This window comes from Felis catus, chromosome C1 (genome assembly GCF_018350175.1).
Source record: "Felis catus isolate Fca126 chromosome C1, F.catus_Fca126_mat1.0, whole genome shotgun sequence".
Lineage (NCBI taxonomy): Eukaryota > Metazoa > Chordata > Mammalia > Carnivora > Felidae > Felis > Felis catus.
Genome location: NC_058375.1, coordinates 55267814 through 55282554, shown reverse-complemented (window position 1 = coordinate 55282554; position 14741 = coordinate 55267814). Strand labels below are relative to the sequence as shown.

Here is a 14741-nt window from a genome sequence, read left to right as displayed (position 1 = left end):
CACAACTCTAGTAAGTGAAACAGCTAGAATTCAAACTCTAACATCTGAATCCAGAGTTCTTGCTCTTAATTACTGCACTGCCAAAAATCATCTTGAGCCAAATTATATGAATCATCAAGTTGGAGAATGGTATGTTTTCTTTAAAAGAGAGATGATTACAGAGTAACGAGACTTATTTTCTCCTTGAGTTTATAAACTGCTTCTGAAGACATGATTCTCAATTAGGGATTCTAAAACCCTTTTGTGTAATAACAATACCTTTGGAATAAATATTTATTGTATTTTTAAAGTGGTCAAAATGAATTGGTATATTAAGATTGTATTGTATAATGTAAGTTTAAAAATTAGCCTTTTTATTTTACTGCCACACCTTATAAGGTGCTATGTGCAAATATGCTAGTGGTTACGGTTTTTAAAAAAACAGAAAGTCTATCATCATTCTTATAGAAACCTAAGTAATGTGTTATTTAAATTATGTATATTATTTTTAATAAAATAAAATACTTTTAGTACAGATTGGTTTTTATAAACTATATTTGGAAACCCCATGTAAGGTAAGTGATACTCAATAAATCAATAATAAATGCGTAATAAAGACAGGTGAATCATTTTTAGAAACTGAATATACCAGCACTTTAAAAGTTAATATATTGTTATTGAGATTAAATTTAAATAATTGTTAACAAAGCTAAAAAAATATGACAAATGGCATCTATTATATTTATTAATTCATTCTACAAATACTTATTGAACGTTGACTATGCCAGGAACTCTAATAAGGCACTAGAGCAACAGTAGTAATTTAGTCACACATAGACCCTGCCTATAGAATAGTTCTCTCTGTGTTTTAATAAGGAAAATAAATAGTATTGTGGGAATACATAAGAGAGGCTCATGAATGCTTTTTAGAGGAAGTGGTGCCTATGCTGAGTCTTGAAGCGATGAATAGAAGTTTGTTCATGTCAGTGTAAAAGGAATAGTGGTGAAGAGTGGTTTAAGGCTGAGGAAATTATAAAGAGGTGATGTTGGCTTGAAAGCAGGGTTATGGCAAAAATATATATTTTTGATAAAGGTATTCTGATTACAAAGAAGAGGTTGGGTTTGGTCAATCATTAAACTTTTGTCTTTCTGCACTTGTATAAGCATATCTTGAAATGCTTTATTAATCAGTTTGGGGTGCCATGACAAGATACCATCGACTGGCTGGATTAGAAATCAGAAATTTATTTGCTGGAGGCCAGGAAGTTTAAGATCATTGTGCTGGCTGATTTCATTACTGGTGAAGGCTCTCTTCCTATCTTGCAGATGGAAGGCTCTCTTCCTATCTTGCTGCATTCTCACATGGTGGAGAGAGAGAGCTCTGGTGTCTCTTCCTCTTTTTATGAGGCCACCAATCCTATTGGATTAACATTATGACCCTCATGATCTCATTTAATCTTCATTACCTCCTAAAAGCCCCTTCTTCAAATATAATCACATTGGGGATTAGGACTTCAACACATGAATTTTAGGGGAGGAGACACAATTCAGTTCATGGCACTTTGTCTTTATATTTGAAATAATTAGGTCATTCTCAGAAACCCATAATGTAGTAATATAATGTTGGAAGATTAACTCAATATATAAAAGAACTTTTCAGCAATTGGTTCTTTTTAGTTATTCATCAGTCTGAAAATATGATTATTATTTTGCTTAGGAAGATGGAGGTGTAAAGTAAAAATAAATAGTATACTGGTATTTTTTCTCAATAGAAGTGTCTTTCTATTTTTAACACAGTTCATTAAAATGTATCTTTATATATTTTCCAATGTTTTTATGCTATCCTCTCTTATTTTAAACATATTTTTCTGATTTTTCAGGACCTTTTGGCTGTTGGCTATGGGCACTTTGGATTTAGAGAGCAAAAAAGAGGATTGGCTTGCTGCTGGTCAATAAAGAATCCTATGGTAACCCCAGTAGGAATAAACCCATTTTTAGTTAATTAAATATTGACATAATTCTCATAAAGTAGACAGTTGTCTGTGATAATTAAAGTCAAAAAATTATCGAGGAAGACTTTATTTTCTTTGGTTTAAATCTATAAGTATTAAAATTTATTCTTGTTGATATTAGGTAAAGTAAATTCATTTAATAAATATTTATTGAGCATTTACTATGTGCTACTAGATCCTATGATCCAGAGTTGAACCATTATTTTTTATCAGAAAGAAGAGCAAATTTGTGAGTGAAAATCCTTTGAAAATTATATGTTTCAGCTAATACTGAATTGTTTCTTAATGTATAAATATCTCATCACCTCGTAAGATAGATTTCTGCTGGCTTGAATACATACAAAATGGATGAATATGAATGACCATGTTATTAGCAAGAATTTTTCAAGGAGAATAATAAGAATCAGTCATGGTGTTTTTTTGTTAAACAGTTTTAGTCAGTCTGTTATTTTGCAGCTTTACGTTTAGTTTTAATTCATAACTGAATTGTGAAGTGGAAAACTTAGAAAAGGATCAGGAAAGCAAAATAAAAAATGATTGGAGATTTTATAAATAATCCCAGTCTATTAGGAAGCTGGGTTTATGTAGAATTAAAAAAAAAGGAAGGAAGAAGCAATTTTAAACATGTGGAAGTATTGATATAGGATCCATCATTGGTAAGTTGTCTTCTTTTCCATACAGACTGTTAGAAGCAAGAAGGGATTTTTTTTTTTAATTTTTTTTTCAACGTTTATTTATTTTTGGGACAGAGAGAGACAGAGCATGAACGGGGGAGGGGCAGAGAGAGAGGGAGACACAGAATCGGAAACAGGCTCCAGGCTCTGAGCCATCAGCCCAGAGCCTGACGCGGGGCTCGAACTCACGGACCGCGAGATCGTGACCTGGCTGAAGTCGGATGCTTAACCGACTGCGCCACCCAGGCGCCCCAGGAAGGGATTTAGATTAGACTTTAAGCAAAGCAAAACAATAAAACTCTTCACAGAGTTGTCAAAAAGACTACTGTACAGAGTTTTTTTGTGGCTTCTTCTTTCCACCGTTCAGAAATGTCTAGATAATGCAAGCCTATGAAACAGATACTGGAAGATAGGAACATTGCTAGATAATTTGATTGGAGCCCATTATTTGTTTCTTAAAGAAAGTAAATCTATGATGATCATGCAAATCCTACTGAAAGATTACCAGAATATGATAATTATTGGAGAAGGCCATGCTGTATTTCTTAAAATTATTGAGTCCTGAGGATTCATCAAAGGAAAGGGAATGACTAATTGACATTTTGTTTTCATCTATACTGGAAGTTAGGAAGAGAAGAGTAACTTAATGTAGACTAGCCCTTCTTACATTTCCACTGCTCCCAGACTTGTCTTAAGTCACCATTATACCCTATCTTACTGTGGCCTGCAAAACCCAGTTTAAAATGTAATACAATTATTTTTTTATTCAGTGGCCAGAACGTATTTATCAGAGTCCATATGGAGTTACTGCTGTGGATTTCTCCATTGGAGCACCTAATCTTTTAGCAGTTGGCTATCACAATGGTACCATTGCAATTTATAATGTACAGAGCAACAGTAATGTTCCTGTTCTGGATAGTAGGTGAGAATCCAAGAATCAGATAAACATATAATATGTGCTTTTTTTAGGGAGAAGTAAAAATTTAATCTAATGTTATCTAATTTTGAGTGAATGTTTATGTTTTGAGAGTGATACCATTATTTTTCACTTAATAATTCCTCTCTAGCTGAAATTCTCTGTCCTAAAATCTGTATGTTCTCTGCCCACCTCATCAGCCTTCCTTGACAGTTTGTTTATTCTTAAAAAAATTTTTTTTAATGTTTATTTATTTTTGAGACAATGCGAGAGACAGAGTGCAAGCAGCGGAGGGGCAGACAGAGGGAGACACAGAATCTGAAGTGGGTTCCAGGCTCCGAGCTGTCAGCCCAGAGCCTCATGCGGGGCTTGTACTCATGAACCGTGAGATCATAACCTGAGCCGAAGTCGGACGCTTAACCGACTGAGCCACTCAGGTGCCCCTACAGTTTGTTTTATTCTTTTAAAAGAAAATAAAAAATTTACCCAGCTTCATTGAGGTACAATTGACAAATAAAAATTGTATATATTTAGGTTCTACAATGTGATTTTTAAAAGGGGTACAATGTAATTATTTAGTATGTATACACTGTGAAATGATTACCACAATAAAATTGATTAATATGTGGTGAGAACATTTTGGATCTATTCTCTTAGCAAATTTTGAGTATATAGTACAGTATTGTTAACTATGAACATCATGCTTTATATTAGATCTTTAGAACTTGTTCATCTTCTAACTGTAAGTTTGTACCCTTTATTGCTTTGGCACCACCTCCTCCAAGAAGCCTTCCCATTCCTTTCTTTTGTGCGTTTGTCTAGTTATCATAGCACTCATCATGCTGTATATGTATTATATATATATATATATATATATATATATATATATATCTTTCTGAAGAGGCTGTAAGCAACTCGAAGTCAAGGATTAAGTCTTGCCTGTTTATCCTCAGCATGTCACATAATATTGAGAATGTAACAGGATTATAGTAAGTGAATAAGAATAAATAAATCAATCAGTGAATGAGTCATACTGAGAAAATAAAAAAAGTTAAAAGTGAAAGATATTGAGTATTGTTAAGTTTTTATAATAGAACAGATACCAATGGGGCAAAAATGAAGTAGTATATTTATATTAGTGTTTGAATAAACTTAGAGCTGAAAATAGGCATCAAAACAGGGTCTGTAAGCTTAAATTTGAAATTATCTGCATAGTTTTGTAAGCATGGGCCTTTGTGCTTGTTTTACCAAATAATCGAAGTTATCTATGATTTTAAAAAGATTCAGAACCATTGCTTTGGGAGGTTTGCATAAAAAAATCAAGGACTAGGAACAGAGGAACCTATTATCCTGACAGGAAAACAATCACTAATCTGAGAAGTGATTTTAATTCTTCAGAGAAATGTTAAATCAGCCATAGAGAGAATCAAGCCAATGGGCAAGCCTGAAATATAGAAAGGTAAGGTAATTGTTTACTTAAATAAGACTTAAATAATTTATCTACTTAAGCTATGAAAAAAATCCTTATAAAGATGAAGATACTTATTTTCAAAGTGTCCAAAATCAATTAACACAACTTATCTAGGAAAAAGTAAATGAATAGAGTAAGGGAAAGTATATTTTGAAAAGAAAGAAAATATTTCCTTTTGTATTTCTTCTATGGCATTAATATAATTAAAAGTAGTAAAAGTTTCCTTTTATAAGAAATGAAAAAAAACAAAAATATTAGGTGACAAAATGATTGTTTTCCCTGTTTTTCAAAATACTTTTACTAAAGTGAAAGTGAACAATAGGGGCATCATTCCATAAGTAGGTCACAGTGCTCCAGGGAGCTGTCCTTATGACTTATACTCCTGTGCTTTTAAAAATTATGACAATGATTCTATATTTAGTGCTTTTCCCTGTTTTAGTGAATCACCTCAAAAACATTTGGGACCTGTATGGCAACTACAGTGGATAGAACAAGATCGAGGGACAACAGGGGATGACAAAAGAGAAATACTAGTTTCTATATCAGCAGATGGAAGAATCTCCAAATGGGTTATACGGAAAGGACTGGACTGTCATGGTAAAAAGAATGTATACAAATACACATACATATCAAATTACCTTTCTCTTATTATGTGCTGACTTAAAATCCTAGTGAGCCATGAGTAAGAGGTGACAAATTTTAGTTTGGCTACATAAGAAAAAATATCGTACTTGCTCATTGTTTTTCTCATTGGTATTTGCTAGTTTTAAGTTAATCACATGCAAAAGATGGCAGAACTCATACTATTATTTGTAGGAGGGACATACATTATTATACAGTACTTTGTCATGTATTAAATAAGATATATGTTTTCTTCTTTAAATAAAGATTTGATGCGTTTGAAGCGAACTACTTCTAGCAGCAGCAAAAAAGGAGGGGAAAAAGAAAAGAAAGGTGAAGCTCTGATATCTCGACAGGCCCCTGGAATGTGTTTTGCTTTTCATCCTAAGGTAAATTATTCCAATCCATTATTCACTATTGCAAATGACAACTTCCAATAATTGAAATGTAGTAAGACATAAAGCAAGACAAAGGTTTAGCATGTTAATCAATATAGTGCCTTGTAGGTAAAAATAAAACAAACATAGACATAGCTGCCAAACTAAGGTGGAGAGGCACATTCCAGTTGGCTGTACTGTGTCTTTATCTGCTTTCTAGAGGAAAGGTCTGTATTTCTGAGAAACTGTGGAAGGATTCTCTTTACAACTTCAAGTTTAACTTGAGTGCTTTATCATTTTGATAGAAACCGAATATACCATACAGTCCACTATTTCAATGTGAGTGGTGACTCTCATGATGATGAGGATTAGGAAGAATAGTTAAGTTCATGGTTATCAGGAAGAGAATCAAATCAAAGCACAGTTAATGAAATTCTACTTTTTCTAATTATTTTTATCTGGAAGTACTTTGGAATCAGAAAACTCAGCAACCATGACAAACAAGGAAGCATATCCTATATATTTTTCCTTATATGTAACATGATCATCTTTTTTGTGACACCATCATCTACCTAATTATGCAAACCAAAATTTGAGCTCCTACTTTGTTCTACCCTATCAACCAAATGCTATTTAAGTATTATTGTCCTTTTAGTCCAAGCCTACTACTGCTAATGTAGTTCAGGCCTTTACTGCATTTCATGTTTTCCACAGCTGTTGTATTCCAACTGCCTTCACTCTCAAATTCTTGTAATCCACATTTCACCTTGATTCTAGAACAGTACTTCTCAATGTGGGCAGGGAGGGGAATATTTTATCACCAGGGTATATTTCACAATGTCTTGAGATATTTTTGGTTGTTGCAGCTATAAGAGGTGGGACGTGGAAAGGAATGCTATTGGCATCTAGTAGGCAGAGGCCAGGGATACTGCTAAACATCCTACAGTGCACAAGACAACTTTTGCCCTCCTCTGTACAGAAGAAGGGGGAGAAGGGGAGGAGGAAGAAAAGGGGTACTGGGGGAAAAAAAAGGAGAGGGGGAAGGGGCAGGAGAAAGGGAAGAAGAAGGGGAAAGAAAAGAAGGAGAAGGAGAAAGAAAGAAGGGACTGGCCCAAAATATCAATGGTGCTGGGTTGAGAAATCCTAGTTTGTTATCCTAGAAATGTCCTTGGTGTGAGGAATTTGAGATGATCATATAGTGTGTAAATAAAGAGTTTACTTCTTTTCTAATCTGGTTACCTTTTCTTTTCTGTTTGTACTGGTTTGAACTTCCAGCACAATGATGAATGGAGGTGGTGAAAACAAACATCCCTCTCTTGTTTCTGATCTTAGGGAAAAAGTATTCAGTCCTTTTACTATTAAGTATGATGTAAGCTGAGATTTTTTTGTAGATACAATTAATCACATTGAGGAGATCCCATTACTTTACTGTTTGTTGAGAGTTTTATCAGGAATAGATGCTAGGTTTTTGTCAAATGCTTTTTCTACATCTATTGAGATGATATATAGTTTTTCTTTTAAAGTTTGTTAATATGGTGAATAACATTGGTTTTTAAATGTTTATTTCTAAAATAAATTCCATCTGATTGTAATTTATACTTTTAATCTACTGTTGGATTTGATAGGCTTAAATTTTGTTTAGCAGTTTTCATCTTTGCTTATAAGGGATATCTATCTACAGTTTTCTTGTAATGTCTTTGTCTGGTTTTGATATTAGGGTAATCCTGTAGAACGAGTTGAAAAATATTCCCTCTTTACTTTTTTGAAAGAATATGTATACAATTAGTATTATTTCTTCATTATGTGTTTGATGGGATTAATAAACTATCTGGGCCTGGAATTTCTTTTAGGAAGGTTTTTAACTTGTAACTAGAAATGCAAATTTTTACTAGATATAGGATTATTATTATTATTATCATCTATTTCTTCTTGAGTGCATTTTGATAATTTGTGTCTTTTAAGGAATTTATTTCATCTAAGTTAGTAAACTTAGTGGCATCATAATAATTCCTTAGTATTCTTTAATAGATATTAAAATATGTAGTGATGTCACCTCTTTAATTGCTACTGTTGATAATTTGTGTTTCTTTTTTTCTTTAGTCTGGCTAGAAGTTTATCAATGCTATTGATCTCAAAGAACCAGCTTTTGATTTCTCTGAATTTCACGATTGTTTTTGTTTTCTATAAAACTGATTTCCACTTTGATCTTTATTTTCTTTCTTCTGCTTCGGTTTTATTTGCTCCTCCTTTTCTGGCTTCTTAAGGTGGAATCTGGGATCATTTATTTATGACTTTTCTTCTTTTGATGGAGGCATTTTTGCTATAACTTTTTCTCTAAGTACTGCTTTGGCAGCATCCCACAAATTCTAATATGTTGTATTTTCATTTTCATTCCATTCAGAATACTTTCTAATTTCTCTGATTTCTTTTTTGATTGATGGACTACTTAGTAGCATGTTATTTAGTTTTTAAATATTTGGGGTTTTTCAAGGATCTTTCTGTTTATTGATTTCTAATTTAATTCCATCGTGATCAGAGAACAAACTTTTAATAAAAATTAATAAACTGAACCCTTTTAAATTTATTGAAGCCCAGAATGTGACATTTACACATAAATGTTCCCTGTGCACTTGAGAAAAATGTGCATTCTGCTCTTGTTGGGTGGAGTGTTCTATGAATGACAATCAGGTTAGGTTGGTTGAAGGTGTTCTCCAAGTTGACTATATCCTTGCTGATTTTCTGCCTACCTCTTCCATCAATTATTAACAGAGAGGCATTGAAGTGTCTGGGCATAATTATGGATTTGTCTTTTTTTTTTAACTGTAATTCTATCAGGTTTTGCTTTATGTAACTTGAAGCTTTGTCTTAAGGATACAAATGTTTAGGATTGTTATGTTCTCTTGATTATTCAACTCTCTTATCATTTTAAAGTGGTTCATAACTGGTAATATTATTAACACTGAAATAATCTTAGCCCGATATTAATGTAACCACCTCAGCATTCTTTTAACCAGTGTTTACATGGTTTATTTTTTCTTTTTATTAAGTTTTTATTTAAATTCCAGTTAGTCAACATAGTTTCAGGTATAGAATTTAGTGATTCAACACTTACATACAACACCTGGTGCTAATTACAAGTGCCCTCCTTAATAGCCATCACCTATTTAACCCATCCCCCTACCCATCTCTTCTCTGGAAACCATCAGTTTGTTCTCTATAGTTACGAGTCTGTTTCTTGGTTTTTCTCTCTCTTCCCCAGCCATGTTTGTTTGTTGTGTTTATTAAATCATTTTCCGTCCTTTTACATTTAACCTACTTGTATCTCTGTATTTAAAGTACATTTCTTGTTGGTAGCATATAGTTGGGTCTTGCTTTTTTATCCATCTTATAATTTCTGCCTTTTAATTGTGATATTTAGACCATTTACATTTAGTTTTATTTTGATATGGTTTGGTTTGATTCTGTCATTTTGCTTCACTAGTTTATTGGTGATGGTGGGGTGGTGGTATAACATGTCTGGCCTCCTTGCCTGGAGGCCGGACTCTAAAGGGCTATCTCAACTCCAGAGCTTCTTGGAGGTTGGGCTGAGCCTTCTGTTGCAACTGCATCATAGTCAACTTAAATCTCTGCCCATTATTGTTTCTTTCAAAGAAATTATTCCTGAGAGAACTTCCCAATAAATCTGTTGCATGGAAATCTCAGAGTTTATATACTGACAAGAATAACTCTAGACAGTGACCTTGAAGATCTCTACAGAAAGATAAACAACATATAAATGGTGTTGGGATAATCATTGTTCATATAAAAATGGAATTAGATACCTACCCCTTCATAAACAAAAAACTTTTAGAAGAAAATATAGGAAAACTTTGCTATTACCTCAAAACAGGAAAAATTTCTTAAAGCACAAAAAAATGCTAAGTATATAAAAAAGTTATAATACTAACTACATCAAAATGAGAACTTCTGTTTATCAAAAGACACTAAAAAAGTAAAAGGTAAGCCATACACTTGGAGAAGATATTTGCAACATATGTAATAGACAAAGCATATATAATAGGATATACAAAGAACTTTTATATAAATCAATATGAAAATATTATGAGTAAAATAGTTAAGAGACATGAACAGAAGAGGAAATACAAATGGCCAGTAAACATAAAATGTGCTCAACCTTGTTAATATTCACATAAATGAATTCATATTCATATAAATTCGTATACCATTAGGTATAATTTTATACAATGGCAAAACTTAAGATTTCTAATGTAACCAACCATTGAAGAGAATATGGATCAAAGGGAACTTCTATATACTGCTGAATGGAAATTGGTTATGCTAGTTTGGGGAAAAATTATACTTTATTGTGTTGTTTAAACTGCTTATATTCCATGATTTTGTAGTTGCATTCTTAAGTAGTGGTACATGCTAGAACAGTGTGTCTCAAATTTTAATGTACATACACATTATTTAGGGATCTTGTTAAAATGCAGATTCTGATTCAGTAGGTCTGCGGTGGGATCTGAGAGTTGACATCTCTAAAATGCTCCAAGATGATACTGACTCCACATACCCAGGACATAGAGCCTGACTTTCAGACCTTTAGACTATGACTTCACAGTAGGAAATACACTTAAAATCTCTATTTAGTACCTACATATGGAGTTACCTATGCTTAAGACTCCATTTAGTTCAATCTTTCATATCCAGCAAAAATCATTTCTTCAGCATTATATACATAAATATTATAAAACGATGATAGAAAGTAAAAGACAACAGACAACTATTATCAAGATAGTTTTTCTAGTTTTGGTTCTTGAATTCATTTTAATAGATCTTGAGAGATCTGATTTTCTTTATTTTTTGAAGCTAATTTATTTTTGAGAGAGAGAGAGAGAGAGAGTAGGGGAGGGACAGAAAGAGAGGGAGACAGAGGATCTGAAGCGGGCTCTGCACTGACAGCAGAAAGCCCAATGCGGGGCTCGAACTTATGAACTGTGAGATCATGACCCGAACCAAAGTTGCACCCTTAACCAACTGAGCCACCCAGGTGCCCCGAGGGATCTGATTTTCTATTTAGCACCTTTACTAATACATCACAAGCCAATATATTTTAATTTTTTGTGTTGTAGGATACAAATATCTATTTGGCTGGCACCGAAGAAGGTCATATTCACAAATGTTCTTGTTCGTATAATGAACAATACCTAGAAACCTACAGAGGACATAAGGTTAGTTTAATTATAGTAGGTATGGAAAATTTATCTTTTAATATTTCTGAAAAAAATAGTATTTTTATACACACTACTTTTCACATGCCCTAAATTTATAACTTCAGAGTTAATAGTACGAATTGAATTAAGTACTGTCTTCTATGGAAATCATCAATAACGTGTGGGACATTTTGTTTGGCTTCCAGGTGTTCTTGATTTTTTTCTTGCAAGTTATGGAAGTTACAATTTTTATTTGTTTCTGAAAGACTTTGCTTATGATAACATGCTGATTCCAAAGTAAAATTGTCTCTGGCATATACTTATTTTCTGTATCTTTTGTTCCATTTATGTTTTCTTCATTTTCTCCCTTATTTCTGTTTTTTAAAGTAATCCTTATACTTTTTAAAGTAAATAAATATAATATGTATTAATATTTAGTTAGTATTGTAACAACTATATTTTTATGTTTCTGTATGGCATTATTTAGGGAAGATTCAATTTATGACCTTACTCTGAGCTAAAATAATACACAACAATGCATGGTACCTAAATCTTCGAGAAATCTTAGCATTTTTAATTTGTTGGTCAAGTTTAAAGTATGAGATGTTAACTATTACTTACCTATGTATTTTAATTTGTTTTTCTAATTCTAGGGTCCAGTGTATAAAATAGCATGGAATCCATTTTGTCATGATGTATTCTTAAGCTGTTCTGCAGATTGGGGTGTTATTATATGGCAACAGGAGAATCCCAAGCCATTTTTGAGTTTTTATCCAACTACTTATGTTGTTTATGATGTTGCCTGGTCTCCAAAATCAGCCTATATATTTGCAGCCGCGAACGAGAGCAGAGTGGAGATTTGGCACCTTCACATCAGCACGTAAGTGTTAATGTTTTTCCTGGTGATGTTTCTCATAGAAGCAGTTCAAACAAAATGATACCTAATAGTTTTGGTATTGGTTAGAGAGAATTGTGGTTACTTTAAAACAAGTAATAATTTACACTGTGAGAGTCCTTTATGAATAAAAGATATAGGCTAGGATGCTATATTCATTTTAATTACTTATGCGGTATGTAGTTTTAAAAATATTTAAATGAAAATAGGTTACCTTACTCATATCAAACTTTTACAGGAAGATATACGATATCATAGCTGCCTTGAATTCTTTTTCATTGCCTTGTTTTAGAAGAATGCAGAGAGGCAACTAACTGTGTTTAACTAAAGATTGTTTGCAATAAGACAAAGAAAGGGAACAAAATAATTATTTTTTATAATACTTATTCTCTTACCTTGTTTTAAAATAAATTCAAATTAAAAAAATAAAAAAATAAAAATAAAGGGGCGCCTGGGTGGCGCAGTCGGTTAAGCGTCCGACTTCAGCCAGGTCACGATCTCACGGTCCGTGAGTTCGAGCCCCACGTCGGGCTCTGGGCTGATGGCTCAGAGCCTGGAGCCTGTTTCCGATTCTGTGTCTCTCTCTCTCTCTGCCCCCCCCCCCCCCCCCCGTTCATGCTCTGTCTCTCTCTGTCCCAAAAATAAATAAACGTTGAAAAAAAAAATTTTTTTTTAAATAAAAAAAAATATATATTCAAATGGCCATTCATTTAATTAAAAATTTTAATTTAAGGTGTGACACCAAAGTTATTAGAGGGTCATCTAGACCCATGTTTTCTTTTTAAAATGGAAATTCATACAATGCAGGAATAAAGTGTTTAATGATTCTGTTTCCTCAGTTGGAAAATATTGTAGATTTTTATGTTAGTTATTAGCAGAAGCATCAGGGCAATATATTTTTGCTTAAAATAAGTGATATAAAATTCAATGGGTTTATTTTAAAAAAAAAAACTTATTTATTTTGAGAGAGGGAGTGTGTGTAAGCAGAGGAGGAGTGGAGAAAGGGAGAACGAGAATCCAAGCATGCTCCACGCCATCAGCACAGAGCCTGATGTGGGACTTGACCTCACAAACCTTGCAATCATGACCTGTCAGATACTTAACCAACTGAGCCACCCAGGTTCCCCTCAATGGGTTTATTCTTAATGACAATTTTTTTATCCTAGAACTTAATCATATAGTAACTCTAAAATTTTGTCATGGCTTATACTATAAAATAGTTTGAATCCGAAACCAAGGATTATATCACAAAGCAACTTATTTTTGAGTATGAGATGACTAATATATAAAATGACTACTTAACTCATCCCACCCCTGATTTTAATTTTTTGGTAAAACGATCACTCATCCCACCTCTGATTTTAATTATTTTTTTTTTTTTGGTAATACTGTAGATCTCAGGACATTTCTTTTTTTTGTGTGTGTTTATTTAGTTTTTGAGAGAGAGAGAGAGAGCGTGCACACACACACACACACACGATTGGGGGAGGGGCAGAGAGAGAGAGAGGGAGACACAGAATCAGAAGCAGGCTCCAGGTTCTGAGCTGTCAGCACAGAGCCTGATGCGGGGCTTGAACTCACAGATGGTGAGATCATAACCTGAGCTGAAGTCGGACACTCAACCAAATGAGCCACCCAGGCACCCCAAGGACATTTCTTAAGAAGTATGCAAGTTGCTGCCTTTGGTTTTTTTGTTTTTTGTTTTAGTTTATTTATTTATTTATTTTTGAGAGAGAGAGACAGAGCACAAGTGGGGAAAGGACAGAGAGAGAGAGAGACAGAATCTGAAGCAGGCTCTGAGTTGTCAGCGCAGGTCTCAAACCCACAAACAGCAAAACCATGACCTGAGCCAAAGTTGGACACTTAACCCACCGAGCCACCCAGGTGCCCCTGGTTCTGTTGTTTTTTAAGGGTATCAGTGGATTGCTTTGGAGGATAGGGAATTTAAAAAGTTCTTGTTCAAAATATTCTTTTATATTCCAGAGGTTCATTTGGGTCAAAATATCCTCCTATTAAAAGACATTTATTACTTAAGAAGTTGTATTACTCAGGGTTCTCCAGAGAAACAGTAGCAATAAATAGAGAGAAAGAGATTTACTTTAAGCAATTGGCTCACATGATTGTGGGGCCTGGCAAGTGCCAAGTCTGAACTATAGGCTGGCGGGCTAGAATTTCCATCAGGAAATTCCATCTTGCAATTCCGTCAGTCCATCTTGCAATCTTGAGTCTGAAGGCAGTCTGGAAGCAGAATATTATTCTACTTTGGGGAACTCAGTCTTTTCTCTTAAGGTCTTCAACACATTGGATAAGGTCTGCCTACATTATGGAGCATAATGTGCTTTATTCAGATTCTGCTCACCTGAATGTTTATCACAACTAAACAAAATACCTTCACAGCAAAGTGTAGACTGGTGTTTGACCTTGTAAACAACTGAGTACCATAGCCTAGCCAAGTAAGTACATAAAGTTAACCAGCACAGGAATTTAAATTTATGAGTTTGCATCTTTTTTTTTAAAGCTTATTTATTTATTTTGGAGAGAGAGAGAGAGAGAGCATGAACAGGGGAGAGATGGAGAGAGGAG

At 33.7% G+C, this 14741-nt stretch overlaps 1 protein-coding gene across 1 annotated transcript in view; it reads left to right on the top strand.

Moving 5' to 3' along the window:
- The window catches only part of DNAI4 (dynein axonemal intermediate chain 4), an 88419-nt gene that overhangs the window by 61035 nt on the left and 12643 nt on the right, over positions 1–14741 (top strand). The window contains 6 exon segments of the mRNA XM_003990166.5: positions 1860–1946; positions 3436–3587; positions 5492–5649; positions 5941–6062; positions 11183–11281; positions 11917–12143. Of these exon segments, the coding sequence (XP_003990215.1) occupies positions 1860–1946; positions 3436–3587; positions 5492–5649; positions 5941–6062; positions 11183–11281; positions 11917–12143 (845 nt within the window).